Source organism: Nothobranchius furzeri, chromosome 10, assembly GCF_043380555.1.
Source record: "Nothobranchius furzeri strain GRZ-AD chromosome 10, NfurGRZ-RIMD1, whole genome shotgun sequence".
Taxonomy (NCBI): domain Eukaryota; kingdom Metazoa; phylum Chordata; class Actinopteri; order Cyprinodontiformes; family Nothobranchiidae; genus Nothobranchius; species Nothobranchius furzeri.
Genome location: NC_091750.1, coordinates 32,179,129 through 32,206,235, shown reverse-complemented (window position 1 = coordinate 32,206,235; position 27,107 = coordinate 32,179,129). Strand labels below are relative to the sequence as shown.

The 27,107-nt window shown below is 41.2% G+C and overlaps 2 protein-coding genes across 3 annotated transcripts in view; both read right to left on the bottom strand.

Moving 5' to 3' along the window:
• Positions 1–20,478, bottom strand: part of LOC107390561 (tyrosine-protein kinase Srms) — a 42,660-nt gene extending 22,182 nt beyond the window's left edge. For both annotated transcript variants that reach the window (XR_008564199.2, XM_015967362.3), the window contains exons 1-3: positions 18,590–20,478; positions 9,508–9,629; positions 919–1,085 (exon numbers count right to left, since the gene is read on the bottom strand). Coding sequence is in view for 1 of the 2 variants with exons in the window: in XM_015967362.3 (XP_015822848.1) it covers positions 919–1,085; positions 9,508–9,629; positions 18,590–18,960 (660 nt within the window). In the remaining variant the exon portion in view is untranslated. The remainder of the gene's footprint in view (positions 1–918; positions 1,086–9,507; positions 9,630–18,589) is intronic.
• A 3,162-nt stretch (positions 20,479–23,640) lies between these two features.
• The window catches only part of LOC107390562 (nucleolar protein 4-like), a 70,520-nt gene continuing 67,053 nt past the window's right edge, over positions 23,641–27,107 (bottom strand). The window contains exon 8 of the mRNA XM_054745615.2: positions 23,641–27,107. This exon is cut by the window's right edge and continues 3,497 nt beyond it. The gene's annotated coding sequence lies outside the window, so the exon portion shown is untranslated.

Below are 27,107 nucleotides of genomic sequence, written 5' to 3'. Positions count from 1 at the left end.
GCAGAAAAAAGCGATGGACAACTACATGGGGAACAAGACACTCACCCCCAGCAATGCATACCACTTACAAACTCTATTCTAGATTCTACATTATTTTTTATGGAATTTACCTCTCATATTTTGATGCCAAAAAATTATTCAGGACTGATATTTTGCACTGTTTAGCTCATTTTACACCGCTGACTGTGTTCATGTGCAATAAAATAGATTGCAGTCAACTGCACAATTCTCTTATGTTTTTCTTTTTCTTAACTGAAATGTATTCATCACTTGAATAGGTTAAATAGCTAAACAATAACAAACTGATTAATCGAAAAAATAATCGACAGATTAATCGATTATGAAAATAATCGTTTGTTGCAGCCCTACTGGATTTTCAGTCAGAACAGGAGATATTAGAAGATGATTTTTACAGCAGGGTGATTGTGGAGATGTCAGGCGTAAGAACGCATAAGCACATAAAGGTAACATCATACACAATTTTTAACTGTAATAAAAGCTATGCCAAGAAAAATTTATACATTTTTAAGTGAAATTTGCCCAAATATTATTTGACTTCTTTTCATAATGTATTGGTAAAATTGTATGAAATTGTTTAAATCATAATTAAAAAGATTTAAAACAACAAAATTAATTCAAGGTCAAAATAAAATACAAGCTTCTATTACAGGATTGTATATTTGTATGTCTGTCTCCAGAGCAGTCAGTGCCTCCCCAGCCATGAACCTCACCACAAGTCACTGGATGTGGCTCATCGCCACCAGCAAGTGAATGTGTTTAAAGTGCATTGGAGGATTGTGGAACCCTAGAAGGAGTTATATCACATACAGGCCATTTGCCATAATTAGCTTCACAGTTTCTAGAGGGTTTGTATTCTTTGTAAAGAAATAAAATGCAGTAAAAGCTTTAGTGCCCTACCTGCTGGACGCAGGGTTCCAACAAAGTCACTCCCAGGGTGCGGGGATTTTTCTGGTAGTAGGAGATCAGCTCACCCAGTGTAGCAAAGGAGATCTTATCCGTGACCAAGTATGCACCGATAACCGAGCGCTGGATCCTGAAGTGCAACACTTTACCCTCACTCCGGGCTGCAAGTTAGAGACAAGGTAAGGTTGGTTAGTGTTTAGAAGTTCCCCAACACATCTAGATGCACGAGTTAGTTGTGCCTTTATTCACCCTGCTAGCTGTTTCTTCTCAGAAAGTTTGAATGAATCTTGTGGCGTGCTGAGTGCTCTATCGATGAAGATTATTAGGTGCATTCGGACTGTAGGAACCCTTTGTAGTTCCTAGAACCTTTTCAGGAACCAGCCCCCTTTTGCGCGCATTCGGAAAGATGGGAACTAGGAACCTTTTCCCGTAGTTCCTAGAACCATTTTAGCTCCTACTCTGAGGCTGGGACTTTCTGTGGTTCCTGTGGACTTACGTGACGTCTGCGCTTGGTGAACTCCCCCCTTGCTTGATTTCAGCATCTTCTCTGTTCCAAATCGTGTTTGTTTATTTAGAAACAGACTGGACTGCATCCCGGATACTCCTGCTGCCACCAGCACGCCTCGCCAAAACCCAACAGGTAACAAAAACAGTCTTAATGCATTTACACATGCTTCGTCTCTTCTGTTGATAGAACGGAAGAACATTTTCTATTTTGTGATTAAATCAAAAAAATTCTACTTTGTTTGCACGTGAACCACATGCACAAACACATACAACACAAACACACACACACACACACACACACACACACACACACACACACACAGTTAAATGTCTTAAATTAAATATACTATGTGCATTAATCTCATAGTATAAGCAGTACAGGTATTATATATAGTTATCATACCAAGACACGCGGCCGCAGATCAGACGAAACGATGACAAATCCGATCATCGAGCTGCGACCTAAGGTATCCTGGTGCCAAGAGCAAATGTGGACATCTTTATGTCTGAACATGGAGTTCATTATGGATAATTCATGACAAGCACAGAAGTCCAATAACAAAACACGGCTCAGATTCAGATCAGGACGTTGGAGAGGTTACATCTCCAATCTGGTCCGGGAACGCCTTGGGGTCCTGCTGGAGGAGCTGGTGGACAAGGCCGGGGAGAGGACGGCCTGGAGCTCCCTAAATGGGATGCTGCCCCCGCGACCCGGACCCGGATAAGCGGAGGAAGACGAAGACGAAGACGAAGATTCAGATCAGGGGTGTCGTTCCTCCCAACCACACCTCTCCAGGTCTCACTGTAGTTGCCCACGTGGGCGCTAAAATCCCCCAGCAGAATGAGGGAGTCACTGGAAGCCCCCCTCCAAGGTCTCCAAAAAGGGTGGGTAGTCTGAACTGTAGTTTGGTGCATAAGCACAAACCACAGTCAGGACCCATCCCCCCACACATAGGCAGAGGGAGGCTACCCTCTCGTTCACTGGGGTAAACCCCAACGTACAAGCACCAAGATGGGGGCAACTGGTATGCCCACCCCTGATCGGCAACTCTCAGTGGGTGCAACTGGTTCCGGAGCCAGAGCCGTGTGTTGAGGTGAGTCCAACCATATCTAGTTGGAACCTTTCAACCTCACAGAGCAACTCTGGCTCTTTCTCTACCAGAAAGGTGACATTCTAAGTTCCAAAAGCCAGCTTCTCTAGCCGAGGATCAGACCGCCAAGGTCCCTGCCCTCGACTACCACCCGTCACACACTGCGCCCAACCCCTTTGGCCCTTCCTACGAGGGGTGAGCCTATGGGATGGGGGACCAACATTTCGTCTTCAGGCTCCATGGCCTGTCCGTCAGGTGCTCACCAATGTGCCCCACCTTCAGGCCTGACTCCAGAGGGGGACCTGGTGACCCGTATCCGGACAAGGGAACGCTGTTTCCATTAGGGTTGTCATGGTAACCGGTGTAGCAGTAAACCCCGGTAAAAAAGTTGACAATAATAATAACCGTCTTGTTTTTAAAAAAACTATATTATCTCGGTGGTTTACCGTGGCTGCGGTGTACGCGCGGTGACCCTTACCAGCCACCGTATCATCTGCTGAAGTTGCCGGCGGCACATGCGCACTTTGTTGTTTACAACCAAAACTTTCTTGAAGCTAAAGCTGAAATAATGGCCAAAGGAGGAGACGGCAGCGCTCAGGACATTTATTATCCCTCAAAGAAGACAAAGTGGGAAGTACGGGCATCTTTTGGATATTTGAAGAATGCCGAGGGACAGCTGATAGAAGACGGCTATCCTGTTTGCAGCACGAGCAGAAAAAGTGTCTGTGAAAGGCAGCAACGCTTCAAATCTCATGACACATCTGCGTGACCATCACCCACAACTCTACAGTCAACGCAAGGCAAGCTAATGTTAGCGTTTTAGCTAAAATGCGTGATCCGAGGATTTGGGTTGAGGGAGAATGCAACGAGTCGCTCTATAAAGCAGCCGCAGCGCCGCTACCTGCATATAAACCGTGTCGCGGACACCCCCATGTTGAAATGACGCTATGCATTACGGGGCTCCCAGGGGCAGATAAGAGTTGGTCTCTCTCCGAGAATAATTATGAATTTAACAACGATTACTGCCTGATGGCATTTTCCCACATCTGCAAAGCTCACTGGAAGGACACAAACCGAGGACGATATTTTCCTGATATAAGGTTTATTACTCAAGTAAGGGTAAAAAAGTATCTGATTAGAAGGCTACTTGAGTACTGAGTATCATCTGGTCTAATACTTTTAAATGATGACATCAAACAGACATAAAATAAGAAGTTATGGGCAAATATTGGTATTTGAAAGACTAAAGGGAAAAAATGTAAACAAATAAACAACATATTTACAAAATAACACATTTTAGGCAAAATTTAGACACAAACTGAGGACAATATTTTCCTGATATACAGGGTTTATTTAGTTGTCTGAAAATCTAACATGTTTGAAAAAATACCACGATAATAACGAAAACTGTGATAATGTTGGTCACAATAACCGTGAGGTTACATTTTCACACCGTGACAACCTCAGTTTCCATTGATGTTTTTCTTCATAAGGAGTCTTTGGGCTGCTCTCTGTCTGATCCCTCACCTAGGACCAGTTTGCCATGGGTGACTTTACTAGAGGCAGACAACTTCGCTCCTTTATTGGGACCCTCAAACCCCTCCACCACGGTACGGTGGCAGCCCAGGGACGGGATGCTTAAACATTGTGAAGCAGAATTTCATCTTTCTTCAGAAATGTATATTTTTTGATGCAACCAGTTGTTAATTATTTTGCTTCTGAGAACCCTGAAGCAACAAGCCCTAGAAGAGGAAAATGTGCAGCCAATGGCAGACAGTTCATATAAATATGAATATCATGGCAGCATCTCTGAAAGGAAGATGCCTCTTCAGACTGGACTGTGAACAACTTTGGTTCAGTCTGGGTCTTGATACTGGTTTGTAAGCTGGAACAAGTAAAACAGAAACCTGACCTTGGGTGTGGCTGAAGAGCCTCTGATATTTGTAGTGTACACCAGTAGTGTGTGTTTTTCTCTGGTGACAAAGTGAACCTAGTGTTTAATGTTACATTTTGGTTTCGTTGGTAGATTTGAATTGTTCCTTCAGAGCTTCCTTGGAGGACTGGAAACAACTAAGATCAGAGGAGCTATTGAATAGGACTTTCCACCAGTCATGGCTGGTTTAAAGCCCCGATGTGTGATACTTTTACTTGTTTACTATCAAATCCTGTGTTTCCAGTAAACAAACATGTCCTATTTACATTAATATTTTTACCCAACATCAATTCTAAATATTCCTCTCAACTTGAAATTATACATTTTTAACCCTCCCACTCAGGGGCGCAGACAGGATTTTCAAACTGGGGGGACAAAGTTCCAATGTACCCTCCACCAAACACATACACACAAACACACGCACGTACACATACACAAGCAATTGCAAGAGCCTCAACTAGAGCTCAGTCAGTTTGTGTAATTTCATCCAACGGTTTACAAAAAAACTAACACTATTATATCTGTGTTTGAAGCCATTGTGCAATGGAACGCTGCCAACAAAGCTCTGCCTGATCAACACTTTCCAAGTCAGTCACTTGTTATTCTCCCAGTCAATTACGAACCAAAACCTCATGCTTTATGCAAAACATTAAATGATTTTCAGCATACCAATCTTTACAGAAAACATAAAAGCCCTAAAAAACTGCACATAAAATATATTTAAAGAACAATATTCACTTATAGGGTTGGCCATCGTTTGATTTTGAACGATTCCAATTCCTCGTTTCAATTCCGGTTCCTATCGATTCCCGATTCCGATTCTTTGAAGACATGACATGCTTTACATGAGCCAGCTAACCACAGGTCCTACTGGATGAACTAATCTTAACTTCAACATGAATTTTAACTCTATGAACAACAACATCACCTTCATGTAGACACAAACATGTTTTGGAGACAAAAGAAGACGACTTGCAGCACAACCAGTGTGTTTGTTTCTGACCACAACCAAAGTGTGGAAGCAGCCTCTGGGATGAGAGGCTAAATGTCTCCAACATATCCAGAAACGTCCAGCTGTCTTCAGCTACAACTCTCAGGATGATCATGTCCAGGATGACTGAGAACTACACCTCCATGCTGCAGCAGCTTCAGTCACAACAGGAAGTGAGACTTAACCGTAGCTGCTGTCAGTAACAAGCTAACAGGTTTAAACATTAAAACTCAACAGAAACAGTTCAGAAAGGAAATTAAAATGTTAATTATTATTATTATTATTATTATTATTATTATTATTATTATAATTATTTATGGTGGCAGAAGCTGGTGTGGTCCACCACAGAGAAGCTGCTCTAGCATGAAGACTTTAATTATTCTACAGGTTACTGTTCAGCCTGCTGACGCTCACACACACACACACACACACACACACACACACACACACACACACACACACACAGAGTGTTGGTGACTGCTGACGCTCCGTGTGTGTTGTTATTTCTGCAGTGAGACAAACTCACCTCACACCGTCCAGAGTTTGTTCTTTAAAGCTTCTATTAAATCCACCGTGTTGACGTATTTAACACGTTTCCTCTACGCTGCAGGAGTTAACGTTTACATTACGGAGTAAAAGTTCAGCAGACGTGTTTGTTTATATCTGGGTGGGGGAGGGGGCGGTGCTGCACACAGACAGCTGGTGTGATCAGCTCTGAAAAGCGTTGATCACAATTTGCAGATCACTTTTATTTTTCACGGAGACCGGCCGCGGATTCCTCTTCCGATGGCGTTCTAGGAATCGAAACTAGGAATAAAATAAAAAACTGAACGATTCCGGGAAAAACAAACAGTTGGAACCGGTTCCAATCGATGCCCAACCCTATTCACTTATCACTTAGAGCAGTGGTTCCCAAACTTTTCAGCCTGACCAACAGATGTTCCTTCGTATTTTTACGTTACTTATAAATTTTCATTATATTTGGAAAGTTTGAATTTATATATAAATATATAAAGCTGTTTTTAAATTTTATATTTTACTTTTTTATGATTATGTGGCACACTTTGACTTCCATATTTAACGCATCGGCATCTGCCTCTTTTTTACGGCCTTTTTTACCTTGTCGCTACGTCTGTCACGTTAGCTGTGTTTACCATCATTTCTACATCCATCACGTCCCAGAGAAGGTTAAACCAACATCAAACCCAACGTTTGGAGCTCGTAAACTCCACACACCTCTCGTGCAGCACCAGCTGTCTGATGCTGCAGCAGCGTCAACCTTCCGGGCTGGATGAGTGAATTTCTTCATCAGAGTCAATATTCTGCTTCATAATCAGAGTCAGCCTCTTTAAAAGTTTTGAGGAACTAAAACAAGAATTTGATTTATAAATCAGGACTATTACAGATATTTGCAACTTAGGGACTTGTATAATAAAGAAATGAAAGACAATATGGATGTAAATAATGGAATAGTTAAACTTTAATTGGGGTCTATAATGGGAAGAAGTATAGAAATATTTCCACTTTATATAAATACCTAATAGAAAAAAAGGGCATACGACACTGGATATAGAAGCAAAATGGGAAAAGGAGCTGGGAATAACAGTGTCAGATGATGAATGGGTGAATATCTGGAGAACACAACATTCTACCACTGCCTCGAGAGCATGGAGAGAGCATTGCTAGAAAAACATAAAACGTTTTTCAATCACCCAAAAATCATTTGTAAATACAAATCCAGAGTTCTTCCATGTTGGAGAGAGTGGTGCAATTAATGTCGACCACCTGCATGTTTTCTGGCTTTGCCCCAACATAGTGCAATTTTGGGAGGATATTTATAAGAGCACTGTAAAAGTTTTAGGCTACACTATACCTATGAATGGTTTGACTTTGTATTTAGGATATGTTCCAGGAAATGTTGGATTCAAAGAGGATAAATATTTGCTGAGGATTTTTTTGGCAGCCTGTAAAAAGGTCATTACCAGAAGAAGGCACCAACCTGAACCGCAAACACATAAAGAATGGCTAGAAGTTGGAAACTCAATATTAATAATAATATAAATGGAGAACTTAACCTACAGACTCCGGACACAGGAAGAACAATGCCAGGAAAAATGGGAGAAATGGACATCGTTCACTTCAACAAATAATTGAGATCTTAATTTATGTCGTAATAATGCCCCAAATATTTTGTTCCTAATTGCTTTGTGTTGTTATTAAATTTCAAAAATGTCAATAAAAATGAAGTTATACAAAAATACATATGATCAGATTTTGATTGTAGGAGATTGTAACATCCATATTTGTTGCCCTGATAAGCAGATTGTCAAGGATTTTTTTTGCACCTGTTAAGTTCCCTGAATCTCTCACAGTGGGTTCAGGGTTCTTCACATGTGAAGGGACACTCTCTTGACCTAGTTCTTTCCTCTGGTCTTCAGTCCATCACTGTGGACACGTTGAGGCCTGTTTTCTCAGACCACTCTCCGATTTTATGTAATTTTTGTGTTCCGTCTCGGCAGATCCCAGCTTCTCTTCCTGAGAGGCGCAGTCATGCCTTAAATCCCGCTAAGGTGGCAAGATTCAGTGAGTGCTTTCGTCTAGCAGGACAGGATCTTCTCTTAGCCCAGCTACCCGTTAAAGAGTTTAGGGTTAACGGCTGTCATTCTTTTGATGTTAGATCTGTCTGCGGCCTTTGATACGGTCGATCAAGACATTCTTTTGGACCAGCTACAACATTGGGCGGGAATTACTGGTGCAGCCCTACAATAGCTACGCTCCTACTTATCCGACAGGAGTTTTTGGGTCAGTGTAGGTGAAACCTCCTAGCCCTGGGTGGGACTCAAGTGGGCTGTGCTACAGGGGTCTTGTACTGGGTACGCTTCTTTTTGACATCTACCAAATACCACTGGGGAATCTTCTTCGGTGGTTTGGCATGCTTATTCATTTTTACGCTGACGATTGTCAGATCTACCTCCCCCTTCAGCGGGGGGTCGATGGATCAATATCAAAGCTTGTAGATGCCTTAGAGGATGTGCGCTCCTGGATGGCTACAAACTTTTTACATCTGAATGACGCCATGACTGAAGTAATTGTACTTAGCCGTGGCATGTCTACACGCCCACGTGATGCTGTGAATCTGAGCCCTTTAGCATCTAGTGTGAAGACCACCACAGGGTTTCCCTTACATAGGCGTAGCCGTGGCGGCCCGCCACGGCTGAAATCCCACCGCCACGCCTACAAGATCCTAAGCTTTTATTTATTTAGTTTTTTGCGCTGTTTCCCAAAGAAGCAGCGGGAACTACTATGTTGTCGCTTGTGATCGCAGCCGGCGGGCAGCAAGGAGGAGCAGGCAGGGCAAGGTGCAGTTACAGCATAAGTTACTGAGTTTAAAATCAGAAAGGTAGCAGTGGATATGAAGCTTTTTGGTTTACATGTTTCAATAGCGTTAAGATAAACGAGTGTTGACGATCTTGACAGGGTTTCCTCCCCCCACCAGGCTAAGATGGTTGATTTGTTCTTTGCACTTGTTTATAAGCTGCGTTTTTTTTTTTGTTTTTTTTTTTGCGTTAATAAATGTTGTTAATAGTATGTGAGTTACGCGGTTACTTTTTAGTGCGTGTTTGGTATTTGGATTCAGAAAGGTGAAGGTCCACTTGAGGCTTACGTCATACTTTTTAAGTATTCACAGTAATACCGTATACCGTGGTAAAATTAAGAGGAAGTTAGACAGTATGGATACCGCCCAAGCCTACTCTCCGCTCAAAGGAATCCCAGGTGATTTTCTGGATTATTTTTGTTCTCATTTTCTCTCATGCTTGAGGTATACCTAGGATAAAAATGACAGGTCTCTCTCATCTTAAGTGGGAAAAGTTGCACAATTGGTGGCTGACTAAAAACTTCTTTGCACTACTGTAACATCCATGTTTGGTAAGAAGAAGCCATTCACTCAGTGCACCAACTCAAAAGTGTCAATAAACGGATTTATTCCAGTTTAGTGATAAGTCTTTGTTTTGGCAAAACCCAAGATTGAAATGGATGGACAGGACAATGGTGGTACTCACTTGAGATTGTGTACTCATCACTGTGACTCTCACTGATCCGAACCAGGAAGGCACCATCTTTGTTTTGGGTAGCAAGCAGCAGCTTCTCAGCTTTCACACGGTTTATGTTCCCATAGTACCACCTTCACACAAAGGACATGAAGAAGCATGAAGGACTGTGAGAATGAATGAAGTGTCATTATGATAAACGACAGACGACATCATCAGCATGGATGGAGTAGAAGGCAAGGCAGCTTTACTTGTATAGCACATTTCAAACACAAAGCAGGGTTTCTGCTATGTGTATAATAAAAATAATAATAATAATTATTATTATTGTTGTTATATAATATAATAAAAGCCGCCACACCTTCAGAAGGTAAAAAAAATGTTAACAACATACCTTCAGAATTTATTTTTGGGATATAAATTGTAAAAATGAGATATATATATATAGTCTATATTTGCCAAATGGCCAAATTTATGTTTATGTTTATTTATTTAGCAGACGCTTTTATCCAAAGCAACTTACAATTTATAACCTATAGGGCATGTTGTGATCTGTGGGGGAAACCGGAGTACCCGGAGGAAACTCCACGCAGAAAGGCCGCAGCCGAGTTTCGAACCTGCAACCTTCATGCTGCGAGGCAACAGTGCTAACCACTGCGCCACCATGCAGCCGTGGTTATGGTGGTTCTTTCCTCCTGTGAGAAGTTTGCTGAACTTACAGCCCTTCTCTCTCAGTGTTCTCCGTGTCTGGTTCGATGACGTCACTTTCGTGAAGCGCATTTGTAGTCCTGGACTTGTTCTCACAAAAAATCTAAAATAGTGTTTCCCCCTGTTCGAAAATGAAAGAGGCGTTGCCTGGTGCACTGAGAGAGCAGGACTGAGGCCCCCCTCAACCCCCCCACGTGCACTGTTGGAGTTTCTAAGTCTAAAACAAGTTGTTAATGAGCGCACTCGCACGCACACACTCACAGTAGACTTTCCTCTCAGGAGAAGAGCAGACAGATTCTGGAGGATTTCCTGTTAACCACCATCATTAGATGAAAAGGGGAGGAGGGCATTTTTTTCAAGGAGGCCAGCGGCTCCAAGTGCTATATCTTGTAATATCTGCAGGTGAGTGGTTGAGCCAGGTGGAGGTGCGGCTGCCTCACCCCGAGACCAGTGCAGTGCCATCAGCAACAGCTGGTTCTACATAAATAAGGAGCAGAGTTTTAACCTGAAGATTGAGATCGAATTATGGTTTTGGGCTGAAATATTAAGTTTAAAGTAAGTTGCACTAAACTGCCACACTAATGATTACACATGTCTCCAGCACTATTAGACACTTGTCAGTACAAGCGGTCAGCAAAAAAACTAATTCACGTGTTACTTGCACTTTAAAGTCGGGTAATTTTCCCACTGAGACTCATTTCTGGTTGCCTTTCCAGAGGAGTATATTCAGACAATTACACAAGCTGAAGTGGAGCAAAATAACTCATGACAGAATAAAGTTACGTTAAAACCAAGCACACCATAGTTTTTATTAGGAAATTTCCTATAAGTCTGATGTGTCACATGACTCTCTTCCTATTAAAAAAAATCAAAGGTTGGATCCAATATGGCCGACTTCAAAATGGCCACCATGGTCACCACCTATCTCGAAAAGTTTGCCCCCTCACATCTACTAATGTGCCACAAACATGACGTTAATATCACCGACCATTCCCGTTTTATTAAGGTGTGTCCATAGCAACGGCCCACCCTGTACACCGAGTGTGTGTATAGAGACGATGTGCTTTCCAGTGGTATACAATACATTACGGTAATGTTAGTCCCTGCCTAGGAACCAGGAAATAAACGCGTGCCATGTTCATAGAGCAGCAGAGGAACGGTTTTGGACGCGTATTTTCAACTTCTATCTCCTCTACTGGTGTAAATAATAGATATCTTCAGTAAACGTCTTACTTTGTTTTGTTTTTTTTTTAGTAATTTTAGAATAAATTTCGTCATACTTGACATCACTTTGCCGTTTTTTTGTACTCGTTTTGTCACCCGTAGTTTGTCTTTTTATTATTTTATATGTTAGATTTGTTTTTATAAATAATGGAAAAAACCAAGAAATCTTTTAGAAAGAAGAGGAGCAGGACGTGCCCACATCGTTTTTCCATCCCAAATGCAGTATCTCTGCACTAAACATGTTCCAGTTTCTGTTGTCTAGTATTTCTGCTAACACTATTACTATACTATTATATACTATTACTGCTACTTCCAGGAAGACACATCTGTGGTTGAGGATCCAGGTGGGGATGAAGATGATTCTCCATCACAGCTGCTGTGAGTTTATCTACAGTTCAAATATATTTCTAGCTTTAGTTCTGTGTTTTTTACAGTTTTCATTTTCTAGTACTTACTGCTTGAGTATGTTTAATAAAATCTGATCTATTTATAATTCTAGAGATGCTTCTGATGAAGAGCCATCCACCATCACCAGCAATAGACAATGTCAGAGACAGGATGCTGCAGGAGATGCTCCACATCTTCTGGACTCCTGGACAACAGAGTCAGGCCCAGGTACCGTCGACCCACGACACCCAGATTTATCCCCAGAAGATCGCCTGGCTATCAGCTTCCTCTCACCACCAGCTCCACAACAAATCAGCCACAAGCAGCAGAAGGAGGCCCTGAAGCATCAACCATTTCAGGAGCAGCAGTGTGCACAGCTGCTCGGTGAGGATGAAAACCCTCCAGTGACCTCCGCTCAAGGTCACACCCCTGTCCTCTGGACCATGTTTTGCTTGTAATTTGTGACAATTTATGGAGTGTTTATAGATCATCTACGGTAGGCTATCATTCAATTGCAGTTTGACAAAATAGAACAAACTCTTGCTTAGGGCCCAGGGCTGCACTGGCCATCGGGCACGGCGAGCACTTGTCCGGTGGGCCAACAGTCATCACTGGCGATTGGCCACTGGTACCGGCCCCCTGTCATCCCGATTTTGGACGTCATGTTGGTGGGCTTCTCAGATATACGGGCTGAGCACCAATACATATATTCCACCTGTCTCATGAATCGTACCAACGTTGTTCATAACGTAACGCTCTATTCATACAAATGACAAGAAACTGCAGCCCAGCCAGCTCCATCTCTGTCGTGGTGCAGCTCTCCGTCCACCTGCAGCTGTTGTCACCCTTTCACTTTCTTCAGTTTTCATTTCTTATTTAAGCAATGATTGTGTTACATTTCAGTATAAAATAATCTTAATTCATTTATTATAACATTTACAAAACAAAGCATGCTGGGAAATCTACTCATCCACTTAGTTTTATCCAATCAGCTTCATCAGAAACGTCATCACCGACTAACCAACTTCTAGTTGAGCTAACATTTAGTGGAGAGAAGCTAACACGCCTTTAGTTTAGCACCAACGTTTGGAGAACAAAACAAGAAAATAAAAGGCAGAGGTGGCGTATTATCTTTTTAAAGTATTCGTTGTGCTTAAGTCCAGTTACTGGAGCGGTTCTGACCGGCTCCGGTTCGGTTCATCTATCCGTGCTCCGTCAGATGCATCCGAAAATGTCCCTGTGAGACCAGAATGAGGGCACCGGACTTCCCTTTCATCAGTACGTTTGCTGCGTAGAGGAGACACAGAACCGGCATAGTGGGTTCAGGCTGTGTGTGTGTGTGTGTGTGTGTGTGTGTGTGCGTGTGTGTGCGTGTGTGTGTGTGTGTGTGTGTGTGTGTGTGTGTGTGTAAATGAGCTTTAGGGCATACAACAAGCAGCAGGATTTCAGTGTTTTTTCTTGGTCTGTGGATGTTTATTTGCTTTGTGTTGTTGCGTTAAGCCCAGTTTTTGTGCTGGAGCAGGGAAATAACTAAAACATGATGGATAAGGAATATTGAAGACCAAGGTTAGAAAGCTGGTGTAAAAAAATAGGCATCGTTGTTTTTGCATCAACAGCTGGTGGGCCGGTGTTGGCTCAAAATGCCCGGGCTGCTTTTTCATCCCAGTCCAGCCTCCAGGCTGTAGTTTTATACGTGTTTTTGTATACTTACTGTAAAGATGACACCCCCCCCCCCCCCCAATGCCGGTGAACCATCAAATACTGTTTCCCCTACAGCTCCGCTCCGCCCTCGCGTCAAAAGCGCTGCTCAGCTCCACCCAGGCTGCACAAAGGAAACCCGCGCTGAACGATAGCTCGTTCACACACATTACCAGCACTCTGCTCGTGAACAGGCAGACTACGGGAACCATGAAGGTTCAAAAAGCATGATTCAGCGAATATCTTCTGTGTATTCCTTCTGAGATACATTTATTAGATAGATAAATATTGATTAGACAGATAGATGGATAGATCTATTCCCCCTTATTGCACAGGGGGAACAATATCTGATGGCAGTCTTGTCTCACCCAGTGTTCTCTAAATCCATCTGTGTCCTGTGCAGTATGGAAGCGTGGAAGGAAGCACTCGGCTCCATGTCATTAGCATAGCGCTGACTCTGACCTCGCTAAAGGACAGACCTGAGGGCAACTTTTTCTAACGCTCCTGGTAATAAGGTTCTACACTGGGCGCTTGCTTATTCTCAATTTTGCTTGCTTTGGTGCTTTTTGTGAGAGGAGAAGTATTCATTTGCACATTTTTGTATTTTCTGTCCTGAATGCATGCGTTTTGTTTTCTATATTTAATCAACGGCGGTTTCCTTGGTTTTACACCTCTTCCAGGGCTATATAACCAGAATGTACCTGTCTGAAGTCCTGGATATTTTTATATAGTGCATTTCTTGTCCTAAGATGTTAAGAAAATAATATATATTTTTAAAAGAAACCCATCAGTTCAGGATCTGATGAAGCTGTAGGTCAGGACCTATGCACAATTAGTCTATTTTAAGCGTAGAAACCAGTTTACACATTATTAGATATTTACCGTTTTGTACTTGTTCGTGAAGACAATGCGTAGCTACCTCTCCTAGTGGTACAACGGGGGAACTACAATAGGTCTCAGTCACTCAGAAATGTTCATCCACAAATTTTTCTACACAATAAAAAGTATTCAGTGTAAGAATAGTAGTATTTGGTGTATTCTGGCTCATAAATTACTTTTTAACTTCCAAGTTATTAAATGAGTTACAATCACATCCTGTTGAATTGAAAATATGTGTTTAATCCAAAGTGTTTTAATGTGTTCAATGCTTTACATTAATGAATACCAAGTTAGCCTGAATAGACATTCCTGTAATTGCATGATAATTATAATTGTTATATTTTTTGAATTTAATAATGTTAACCTATCGGTATATTAGATATTAGCTTAGTTTGATAAACCATAACATTCAGCCAAAATCATTTCACTACCCACACATCAAACTTTTCAAAGACACTTAATTTGGCTTTGTGACATAACATTTAAGGTCACATTTCACCATTACTTCATTCATGGTCTCAGTTACATCGTCCAAACATCACTTGTCAAAATTGGTCTTGTAATTATTAGTCGTAAGAAATATAGTATTACACACACTTTATAACTGTATTTTGGACTCCCATCACAATTATTTAGTGTGGGTTTTCCCTGGCAAGTCCTAAGAGCATATGAAATAAAATATAAAAAGATCAATAATATTCATAATTCACATTTATGTGGAATATCACTTCTGATTGATCATTCAGTTAAAGTAAACACTTCCATCACATTACACCCCCCATAAGCAACCACAACCAAAGCCAAAGGTGGGTCTGTTCATAAAAAGGATCCAGAGGTACAGAAAAGCAAAGTTTTTATTTTGTTCTAAAATATTACCTTGATTCATTACATCTTAAACCATTTTGTACTAAACACAGATTAACCTACTCAATCAAGAAATTATATTCTGCAGCTATGTTAACCTGAAACTAAGACAAAAAAAACTGCCATTCACTGTTAATTAAACAAACCTGAGATTAAATTATTATATTTGTCTTAAACTATCAATCAGGCTCACACAAGTACCAAGGTCCGATTAACCATATGGGCAACTGGGCAATTGCCCAGGGGCCCACGAACCCTAAAGGGCCCAGGCCCAAGGCAGCAAGGGCACGAGCAAAATACTACACCTGTAATCTCCCACTTTAATGCCGTTCAGGCTGATATTTCAGGACACTGGCTGGCAGTTGTATTGAGTATTGATGTTTATGGGTTCTCCTCTGTAACTCTAAATAAGCTCATGCTGGAAAAAATAACAGATGTCCTTTCCGAGTATAAACTTTTATACCACACAGACCATTAGCAACGACAATGAAAGAGGATCGTATTTCCCTTATTCCCAAACCTGGTAAAGATAAAAGATTAACCGATAATCTACGACCAATTACTCTATCGAATACAGATTATAAAATTCTTGCTCGTGTTATTGCAAACAGATTAAAGGACGGCTTAGATCAGATTATTAGTGAAACACAATCTGGGTTCCTTAAGAATCGTTCTATCCACAATAATTTTAGATTAGTTTTAGATCTACTGGATTATAATCACTTAATTGAAGATGATGGTGTGATTCTTTTTTTAGACTTTTATAAAGCATTTGATACGGTCGAACATCCTTTTATTTTAAAAGCTTTACAGTATTTTGGTTTTGGTAAAAAATTCATAGATTTAATTTCTTTGTTATACTCTGATATCAGTAGTTCTATTTCTTTACCTTTTGGAACGTCTAAACGATTTAACGTCAGTCGAGGAATCCGCCAGGGGTGTCCAGCTTCTCCGTTACTTTTCATTGTTGTAAATGAACTTTTAGCTATTTTCATGAAACACAATCCAAATATTCAACCACTGAACTTGATGGGAGCCCCATTGATCATAAGTCAATTAGCAGATGATACTACACTATTTTTAAAGAACACGTCACAGGTTCCTCTCGCACTAAATGAAATTTCACTATTTTCAAAGGCCTCTGATTTGTACCTGAATATCAGAAAATGTGAATTATTAAATATTCATGGTTGTGAACGCAGACTCTCTCTTAACATTGCTATTAAAACTTAAATTAAATATTTGGGTGTTATAATCTCAAAGAATACAAATAATAGAGAAAATCTAAATTTTGATCATATTACCCAGAAATCTAAAGAGATCCTAATCAGCTGGTTACAAAGAGACCTCTCCATCTTTGGATTCGTCTTACTTACCAAAACAGAAGGTATCGCTCGACTGATTTATCCATCACAATGCTTATATGTTTCCAATAGACTAATCATTAATATTAATCAAATTAACTTTAATTACATTTGGAGAAACAAGCAACATTATATTAGGAAGAATGATGTAGTGAAATCATTTGAAGAAGGAGGTTTGAATGCGATTGATTTTGAAGCAATGGATGGTTCCATCAAACTCGAATGGTTGCAGTCTTTCAAAAATAACTCAAACAGTATTTGGTTTTATTTCCCTAAAATAATTTTCGAGAAGCTTGGTGGCATTGAATTTCTCTTAAAGTGTGACTTTGAAATTTCCAAATTACCAATTAAATTATCAAAATTTCATAAACAGGTTCTCCAGTACTGGAAAATGATTTACAAGCATAAATTTTCTCCACATACAAATTCAATTTGGAACAACAGATGTATATTGATAAAAAGAAAATCCATTTTTTATAAGGATTGGATGGATCATGGAATTTGGACAGTTTTACACCTGTTAGACAATGATGGCAATGATGGTATAATAAATTCATATATTAATTGTGGCGTATCATGTACTCAAAGTAAATTCATTAAAGTAGTGAAAGCCATTCCCCCTGCAATGATTCAGATGGCTAAAGCCAGTTTATCCTATTCTTCCTCTACAATTCGTGAACCGTCCTTAATTATTGATGATCATCAATTTAAAGGAAAGACATGCAATAATACATTTTTAAGGACAATTCTAACCAAACTACTTTTTCCTTCTCGATTAAAAAGAAAATGTTTGTTTAAAGATTATAATTCTAGGTTTTTGATTAAGTATCTTTCTTTTCCAATGCCACCAAAAGCAAAAGAAAATCACTTTAACATTTTAAATGCCATATACCCGTCCAAGGACGATCTTCACAAGAAATTCAATATAGATACGAACACATGCACTTTTTGCAACACTGACATTGAGACTACAGAGCACCTTTTTTATTCATGTGACAGTTCCAGATCTTTTTGGGATGGTTTTCAGTACTGGTTAACCTCTAAAAATAATGACTGCCCTTCTCTAACCTTTCAAGTAATTAGATTTGGCCTACAAACAGAAAATAAGAAAATAGAATTTGGGATTAACAACTTATTTATAGTTGCAAAATGTTTCATTCATAAATGTTGCTTCTTAAAAATTACTCCGATTTTTACTGGTTTTAAAAATGAAGTCCTTCTATTGAAGGCTTCATTAGATAAGTGTAAACTAAATAAAGATCACATCTTACTTGAATTTTCGATGCTGCTTTTCAACTGACGTAGCTAGACTGTATGTGCTACTTCTGTTTTTGCTTTGTTTTCTTTGTTTTTTCTTTTTTAAGGCTTTTCTTTTTTTCTGTTACTTTAAATGGAAGGTCATTTAATGTACTTGTATGCTGCTTTATGTTATTTCTGACCTATACTGTTCTCTTCTGTTGTTCTTTGTTCGATGGCTGCTTTGTTCTCAACCACCTGTACTTATTCATATCTTTTTGATTTGTAAGATATGCGCTGTATTTGTTAATTTGTACAATAATAATAATAATAATTAAAAAAAAGTCGTACACCCAAAATGGCGCTATGGGGTGTGGTTGAAATACAGGTCACGTGTCTGACAGGGACCGATTAGCTAACGCACTATCAAAATAAAAGCAGTTGCTCTGTTTTGATGAAAAACTATTTATTTTTTACTCATTTAACAGGAAATGCTGGTATTTTATCAGTTTTGACCAAAAGTGGAACAAATATAATCCAAGAAATATGTTTTCGTTATTATTTAAGGAACAAATTAGACTTTTTATTTTATATCAGGTTGTTTAACCATGGCTAGAAACAAGCAGCGTCCTCATTAGTCTAGAACACAAGAACGTACTGGACCGTCCAGGTCCCAAACTGGACCCGGTGTATGAGAACCCAGACCGGGGCAGTGGACCGGGTTGTGAACTTACTTGTGTTTGGCGAACTCGTCCCGCAGCAGAGCCACGTAGTTGGCCGGGACAAGCCCGGACTCCAGAGTCCCAGTCAGCTTCTTGGCTAGCACGTAGTCGCCCCTCTTCTCCAGGACCGACAGCTTGTCCCCCTCCCGGACCGAAAGCTCGTCCTCGCTTCTGGCCTCGAAGTCGTACAGCGCCGCGTACAGCTGGACCGGACGCTTTCGGGGCGACGGGGGGCGAATGTCCCCCGACACTGTTCGGATCTCGGCTTCACGGGCTGTCGGGTTCGCGATGACGAGGTTCTGGTTCGGATAGCGGACGTCCGGCCAGATGCAGTTCCAAAGCCTCCTCAGACAGGGACAACAGGAGCGGCAGCAGTTCTCCATCCTGGGCTCCGGTTCTCCCGGACATCCAGCTCAGCAGCCGGTCCGTACCGCTCCGTCTCTGCCGGGGAGCAGGAACCAGCTCTGTTAGGACGGACGAGCCGGACCAACCGGTTTTTGTTGATTCTTTTGGTGATCATGGATCCGAGTCCCGCGCCTGCAGACCAGAGGGAATGCGGAACTGGGAAAGCAGGCCACCTGAACCGGATCGGGTCCCAGCAAGAACCCGATACTTTCTCCCAGAATGAGCTGCATGCGACCATTATCCCGTGGTCCGGGGACACCTGCAGCAGGTGTGTGTCGGTCATGTGACAGGTCGGTGCATGGAGCTGCAGCTTGTAGTACGGGGCGGTCGGTGTGCACGCGACTGTGTCCAAACTCAGGGATTGCGTGCTCATGAGTGCCTGTCCGTCCTCGTAGGGAGCCTTAAGCTTTTCCACCGCCCAGACTGGTCGTTCCTGACCTGGCGATGGAAAACAGCTATACGTTTCCTCCCTCACCTGTCGGCTTATGGATCGCCGGAAGCTTGGAATCCTAGGACGTCCAAGGAAGGTCCCGCCTTTCTCGCCCCTGATTGGCTAGAAGGGCTCTCCTACGATTGGCTAGTTCATGAATGAGGAAACCGCTTTCCCTCGCTGCAGGTTTCGTGTACCGTCCTCCTAAATCTGATTTTATAAAATTATTAATAGCGCTTCCTAAAGAGGTGGTCTTCCAGTACAGAAACATTATTCAACACCAACCTATAAATCCACAGTATGGCTCTATCTCCATCCAAGGTATTCCCCTTACGGATAAAAAGTGTACCAACCAATTTATTAGACGATGTTTTACTGATCAACTATACCCTTGTAAAGTCAACAAGAACAACATAATTTACAAATTTGGTAAAAGCTCCATTATTAAACTAAGGACTCTTTATTTAAAACTTCCTGTTCAACCTAAAGTCAAAGAAACACATTTTAAAATTGTAAACAATGTCTATCCCTCAAAGGATCTGCTCAGAAAACGTTTTAACATGGATGATAATTCATGTTCCTTTTGTGGGAAGGATGTTGAAACAACTGATCATATTTTCTTTGAATGCAACAAGACACGGACGTTTTGGAACTGTTTTGAAAACTGGATTCAACCTCAGATTGGAATCCCATGTCCCATTTCAAGAGATGTCGTCACCTTTGGAGCTCTCCTTCAAACAAACAACCAAGAACTCTGCTACAATCTACTTCTCTGTCTGGCAAAATTCTTCATACATAAACAAAAAATACTGAAATCACCCCCTGTGTTCAATGCATTTGTACATGATTTTAGATTGTATCCAAGATCCCTTAAATGTATCAATAATAACAGCTATGAAGATATGTATAGACTTTTTTGTAGACTTCCTGGAACTGTGTAGTGGTCCCTTGCATTGTTTTTGTCCTCCCCCTTTTCACTGACTGTTCAATTCTCATCTGAATACATTGGCATGTTCGCCTTATTTGTAATGTAAATATGCTTTTCTGCAATAAAAAAAAAAAGTTTCGTGTACCGTCAGATCCGGAGTAGTTTTTAGAAGAAACGCAGGGCTGCCAACTCTCACGCACTGAGCGTGAGACTCACGCATAGTATGGCAAGCGGCTCGGATCACAATTCGCCCACTTTAGAGCACGTGTGGTTATTTGCCGGCGTCTAAATCGCTGTCTTTAAACAAAAAAACGCCGGAAAAAAGCACAATTGTGCACCGTCTTCGTAAAAACGAAGTTTTTTTCTGGTCATTGAACGCCACACTGAGGCACTTGCGCCCTCAGAATAGCGCTTTTTATGGCGTTCTGTGATTTTTCCGTTTTTTTTATTTTGCAGGCCACTCCTAAAGGGTTTCTCAGCCATTTATTTTAAACTGCGATCGCCCAATCCACGAAGAGAAAACTCAGACAGTACTAGTTCATCCCAGATGCTATTTCCTGCTTTCCTGAAGATGCTACTTTATGCTTCAATTCACCAAAATGACCTCATCTATAGTACTAATTATTGCATTGGCTCATGTTAAACATAATTTTATTACTGCTACTAACATTGATATTAATAAAATGAACACTGACACGATCTGTCCTTATTAAATAATGCACGGCCAATAGGGACTGATGTGATCAGACTCAGTTGCATGCATTCACCACTAGGGGGCACCCACACCTAAGCCAAAAGGCACAGGGGGGGGGGGGGGGGGTTGAAAATCTGCTGTTTATTTGTTAGGAAGGGAAAATGACTTCTTCATATGTCAATTTTCTGTTTGAATGTAATAAAAAAGTAATAAAATACCCAATAGAATGAATCTTATTTACATATCTGATGTTTTTTCATGATCAGAAATTCAAGATTGTTTAACTATCATTGCACAGATGTTCAACAAAATTGTCTTTGTGCTCACTGAAGACAGTTCACATAAGGAGGTGGTAAAATATAAGTAAAATAGCAAGGCTAAAATTGATGTTATGCATGCACAGTCACACACACTCACACACACACAGTAATTTTAAGGTGCACAGATATGGGTATAATTGGTAACACGGTAATAAGACAGTCTAATATGAAGTAAAATACTGGTAAACATACAGTAAATGTAAACAGTCACATGTTGAGGTATCAGGATTAACTAGCTAAATGTCCCACAGAATCACTGTTGGTGTGAGCTCCTAGCACCAATATTCAGGTCAGTGATGGCTCCTGCATGAACGCTGGTGCGTGTTTTTATTGTCCTGTATCGTTTGCCAGATGGAAAAAGTTTAAGGAGATGTTTGGCAGGGTGGGTTGAGTCCTTTAGGATGTTTGGTTTTCCAAAGGCAGCGAGTGGTGAAGATGTCATCCGGGGCAGGCAGGTGTGTGTTTGGTATTTTCTCTGCAGCTTTGATCACCAGAGTTGTGCCCGAATTTGTTCGTTTTTTTTTCATGAACGTGAACTGAACTTGTTCATATTTTGCCTGGCGAACGTAAAAGTTCATCCTGGAGTGTGTGAACGGGTTTATGAACGCGTTCTTTCGCCATTCTAGTTCCAGATCTCCTCGGAGCTTTTCCGGAGCTAAAGCCTACCTAAAACATCCAGTTAACCATAGAGTTTTGGATCGGTGGGCAGAATACTTTGAAGACCCCCTCAGTCCCACCAGCACGTCTTCCAGTGAGGTATCAGTGTTCGGGGACTTTGGGTTGGGCTCTCCAATCTCTTCCTGGTAAGAACAGGAGCGTTAGTTAACTTTTCTTTGAGTGACCAGAAAGCTGCATCAGCGTCCGGAGACCATTTAGTTTTTTCTTCCAAGAATTATTGGTATGAAAACAATTATAAATATAGTTTTATTAATCCAAAGTGTGAAATGTGAATTTTTCATATTTCTTTAAAGTTTCAAAAATATGTATTTCAATTAAATTTATAAAGCACCAAATCACGACCAGAGTTGTCTCAAGGAGCTTCACACAGTAAACAATACAGGTCAGGTCATTAAGCCAATCAGTAAAAAGATTCCTATATGAGGAACCCAGCAGGTCGCATCGAGTCACTGACTAGTGTCAGTCTTTACAGCAATCCTCATACTAAGCAACGATGTAGTTCACATTTCCTTTATACACGTTGAAAATGAATGAATCAGAAGAAAAATACATTTGTTTTAGTCAAATAAATAAGAATAGAACTAGAACAAACGGGATGACTAAATTGTGACTAAAATAAATATTAATTTTTGTCAAAAGACTAAGACTAAAACTAAATTGAAAATTCTTGTCAAAATGAACACCGTGTGTCACACTTTTCCTTTTAAAACATGTTTAAAGTGTTCAGAATACAAATCCAGGCTCTGTCTCATTGAAGTGTTGTAATTAAACTTTGTGCTGAACATAACTTTACATGAAACTGTTGAAAAGGTAAGAAAGGGATTGGATTGGTCATTTACAGTGCAGGTGATAGTGGCGCATGGCTCTGGTGTTAATCAAGTTTAATTGTTTCTCTGCAGCAATCGTCACACTTTTGCTTCCAGTGTGCACGAGGGGGCAGAGCCGACCCACAGACCAGCACACAGCTAAGGTTAAAGTCCCACTTGCTGTCTCACACACACTGGTGTGTGGGACAATTGTTCTCGGCATTTTACCCATCCCATGGAGGAGTGGTGAGCTGCTGACACAGCTGTGCTTGGGAATTATTTGGTAGTTTTAACCCCCCAATCCAACCCCTTAATGCAGAGTGTCAAGCAAGGAGGCACAGGGTCCTATTTTTCAGTCTTTAGTATGACCTGACTGGGATTTGAACCCTGTTCTCCCAGTCCCAGGGCAGACATTCACACTACTAGGCCACTGAGCTGGTCATCCTCCAGAGATCTACAACATCATCTTGCTGTAGATGGAGTCACCATGCAACAATTAGACGCACTTTACAAAAGAAGATGCTGTATGAGAGTGATGCAGAGGAAGCCTCCTCTCCACCCACGGCACAAACAGAGCAGCTTCGGGTCAGCGTCATTTTCGAAAACGGTGCTGTAACCATTTGTAGGTGGTTACTTTTAATAAATTGTCAATAGAATATAAAATTATTCAATAAAATGCAATATTCCATAAAATATGGATTACCAATATTACTGAGCCTTTGATTCGACTGAAGATGAAACTAGAAACTTTGGTTAATCCAGGGAAACAACACTTTATAATAATCTGACGCAGAGACAAAAATATAGTTTATAAAAATCAATTTATTATTATATCAATGATGATGAAAGACTAATGATTATAAATGGTGACACGGTGATGTTAAATGAGACAATGAAGGAACTCTGTTGAAACATGACCTGGTGTGTTCAAGAGCTTTCTAAGTGACTCAGAAAGGGGAGATGTCTGGTTTATAGAATACATTTGGGTGTTCGATGTAATTTAACAAGTTACCAAATTAATATCAACCACTGTGATGCCATTATACGCACCAGGATTGTGGAAGTTCTTGGAGATCCAGTCTGCAAGCGAAGCATGGACTTCTGATGTATCTGAAGGTCGTAGACACCCTCAGCATACGCACGACTGGTCAGAAGATACGTCCCAGGTGGCTTCTGGTGGACGGTTTCACGTCTGATGAGTGGGTGGTGGATTGAGTAAATAATAACGGATTGATTCAAAAATGGACGGTTCTTTAAAATGATTCCACTGAAACATCTGGTTGATTCCCCGTCGGATTGTCTTTTAGCAAGAGCTGCGAGCTTTGGCTGAAACTGGAAAACAGGAAGTGAGTTCACTTTTAACAAGTGGTTATTTATAAACTTTGACCAACCAGATGTGAGGAATTTGAATAGGCGTTTACTCGTTTCACTGCCCTTTCTGAGACGCTTAGAAAACTCACTTCACTTAATACATGGAGTAAATCTGTTAAACATTCATTTGTTATGTGAATGTAACAATAATACATCTTTATTAAACCATCGAGTAGACTCATTTAGTGTATTTAATATCTGAAATAAGTCATGAATTAATAAACATTTATGTAGATTAATTAATTAGTAAATCACTTTAGATAGAACATTCATGGCAGATAACACAGAATATGATTGTAAGCAACCTGTCGATTGAAACAAGTCATTTCATGAGACCAAATTAAGAATCATTTTATTAAGAGAACAAAAGTCTGGACTTCTGCATTAGACCTTGCAGCTCAGATAAGGCAGTCAGGAGAAGGAGTTCATTATGGCTACCTTCTGGTGCAAGACTACAGACAGCTTGTGTCTTGAGGTGAAAGTTTACCCTTGATGAAGCAGGCTGTGGAAAAATCAATGTCTGCTGACCTCTGACATTACAGTGGACAAATAAGCTTGTCGGCCTTTCCCAGCCCTACAGTGCTGCGGACTGATACAACTGAAACTGAGTTATTTGGGCAGAACCAGGGCGTTATGCATGGAGGAAAATGAACACTGCATTCCTAGAAAAACACCTGCTACCTACAGTAAAACATGGTGGAGGTTCCATCATGCTGTGGGCTGTGTGGCCAGTGCAGGGACTGGGAGTCTCGTTAAAGATGAGGGATGCATGGATTCCACTCAATACCAGCAGATACTGGAGACCAGTGTCCAGGAATCTGTGACAAACCTGAAGCTGCACCAGGGCTGGATCTTTCAACAAGACGACAGCCTAAACACTGCTCAACATCTACTGAGGCGTTCATGCAGAGGGACAAGTAGAATGTTCTGGAATGGCCATCTCAGTCCTCAGACCTGAATATTATAGAACATCTGTGGTGTGAGTTAGAGAGCTGTCTATGCTCAGAAGCCATCAGACCTGAATGAACTGGAGATGTTTTGTGAAGAAGAATGGTCCAGAAAACCTTCAGCCAGAATCCAGACTCTCCTTAGAAGCTACAGGAAGCATTTAGAGGCTGTTATTTCCTCAAAAGGAGGATCTACTAAATATTCAGCTCATTTATTTGTTGTGGTGCACCTGTCTAATTATGGTTGCTCCTCGGACAGGGCTTCCCTCCTTTGGGGGTTCCACAGGGTTCCATCCTTGGACCTTGCTCTTCTCGCTTTATTTATTACTGTTAGGACTGCTCTTTTGGAAGCATAGTTAGGCTTCACCTGCACGCATTAGACTACGTATGAGTTGCTAATCTTTAGGTCGGGCTCAGAGAATAGTTGCCTGGCTCCTGGGGATTTATCCAAACTCTCATCAGGTTGGTGACCAGTCTGTGGCTGATGATCACATCACCCCAGCGCTGGCGGACTTACACTGGCTGCCAGTCCATTTTAGAATTGATTTTAAGGTTTTAGTCTTTATTTTTAAAGTATCATCTGGGGAAGCACCGGTCTATCTTCAGCCACTTGTAAACTGCCACACTCCAATCAGTTCACTCAGGTCTGCAGACCAGTGTCTGCTGTCTACTCCAAGATAACCTGGAAATGTGAGGTGGACGAGCCTTCTCAGTAGCTGAGCCCCGACTGAAGAATGCTCTGCCTTTAGCAGTTCAAACAGCCCCATCACTTTCGTTTTTAAATCTGGGATAAAGACGTTAACTTTTAATTAGGCAGGTTTAGCTGTGTTACACATCTGTTATACTGTAAATAAAATTAATGATGATGAAGCAGGAAGATTAACAAGGCTGCTCAAACTTTCACGCCCCACTGTCATGTTCTGTGTCCCTGTGGTCTCCAGCCCCTTCCAAGTCTCCCCCATGTTCCCTCTGGTCACTTCATATTTAGCTGTCCCATCTCTTTGTTAGTCCCCCAGTATTAGGTTGGTTCTTGTCTCTTTAGTTTAGTTCTCTTCAGCTAATGATCTAGTGTCTCTTGTTTGTTCTTGTGTCTAGTTTCAGGTTTAGTAGTTCACATATCTTTACTCTTCTGTATGTTTCTATTATTTAAATTAGTATCTCCCTTTGTGTTTCCTCCCCACGTAGTTTATTAGTCTCTCGTGCCTCCCATCAGCTCCCACTCACCCCCCACCTGCTCCCCGTTTCCCTGATCACTGCCCTGTGTGTTAAAGCCCTGCTTTTGTCTTGCGTTTTCATCGGTTCGTTTTGTGTGTGTGTGTGTGTGTAGGGGGGGGGTGCATGTGTGTGTGTGTGTGTGTGTGTGCGCGTGTGTGTGTGTGCGCATGTGTGTGTGTGTGTGTGTGTGCATGTGTGCGTGCGTGTGTGTGTGCATGTGTGTGTGTGTGCATGTGTGCGTGCGTGTGTGTGCGCATGTGTGTGTGTGTGTGTGTGTGTGCATGTGTGCGTGTGTGCGTGTGTGTGTGTGTTATACCTGTCCTGTGTTTTCTGCTTCGAGTTTGCCTGTGAGTGTGTGGAGTTTGAGTCGGCTCCAGTGTGCTGCCTGAGCCTGTGGACTTCCCTGTCTATGGCGTGGTATGGGGGCCAAAATTAAGACTACTGCCCAGCAGCAGGAGGCTATAGAAGTTCCGAAGCAAACTACTGATCTGATACCTGTCGCTGCTGTAAAACAGGATTTTTCTTTTTCGCATCACTGTCATTCTGCGTTTTGAGTCCAAACCTCCACTAAACATGACACCCACTGTATATTCTGATAGTTTTTTTCTGTGCTTTATTATTTTTTGTATTCAGCTTCTTCAGAAACGTTTCAGCTCATTCTTCTCCTAAACACCTGTTTTTGACATAGGGAGTAATATAGGCGACATATTTAGCTCAGTTTTAGCTTCACTTTAGT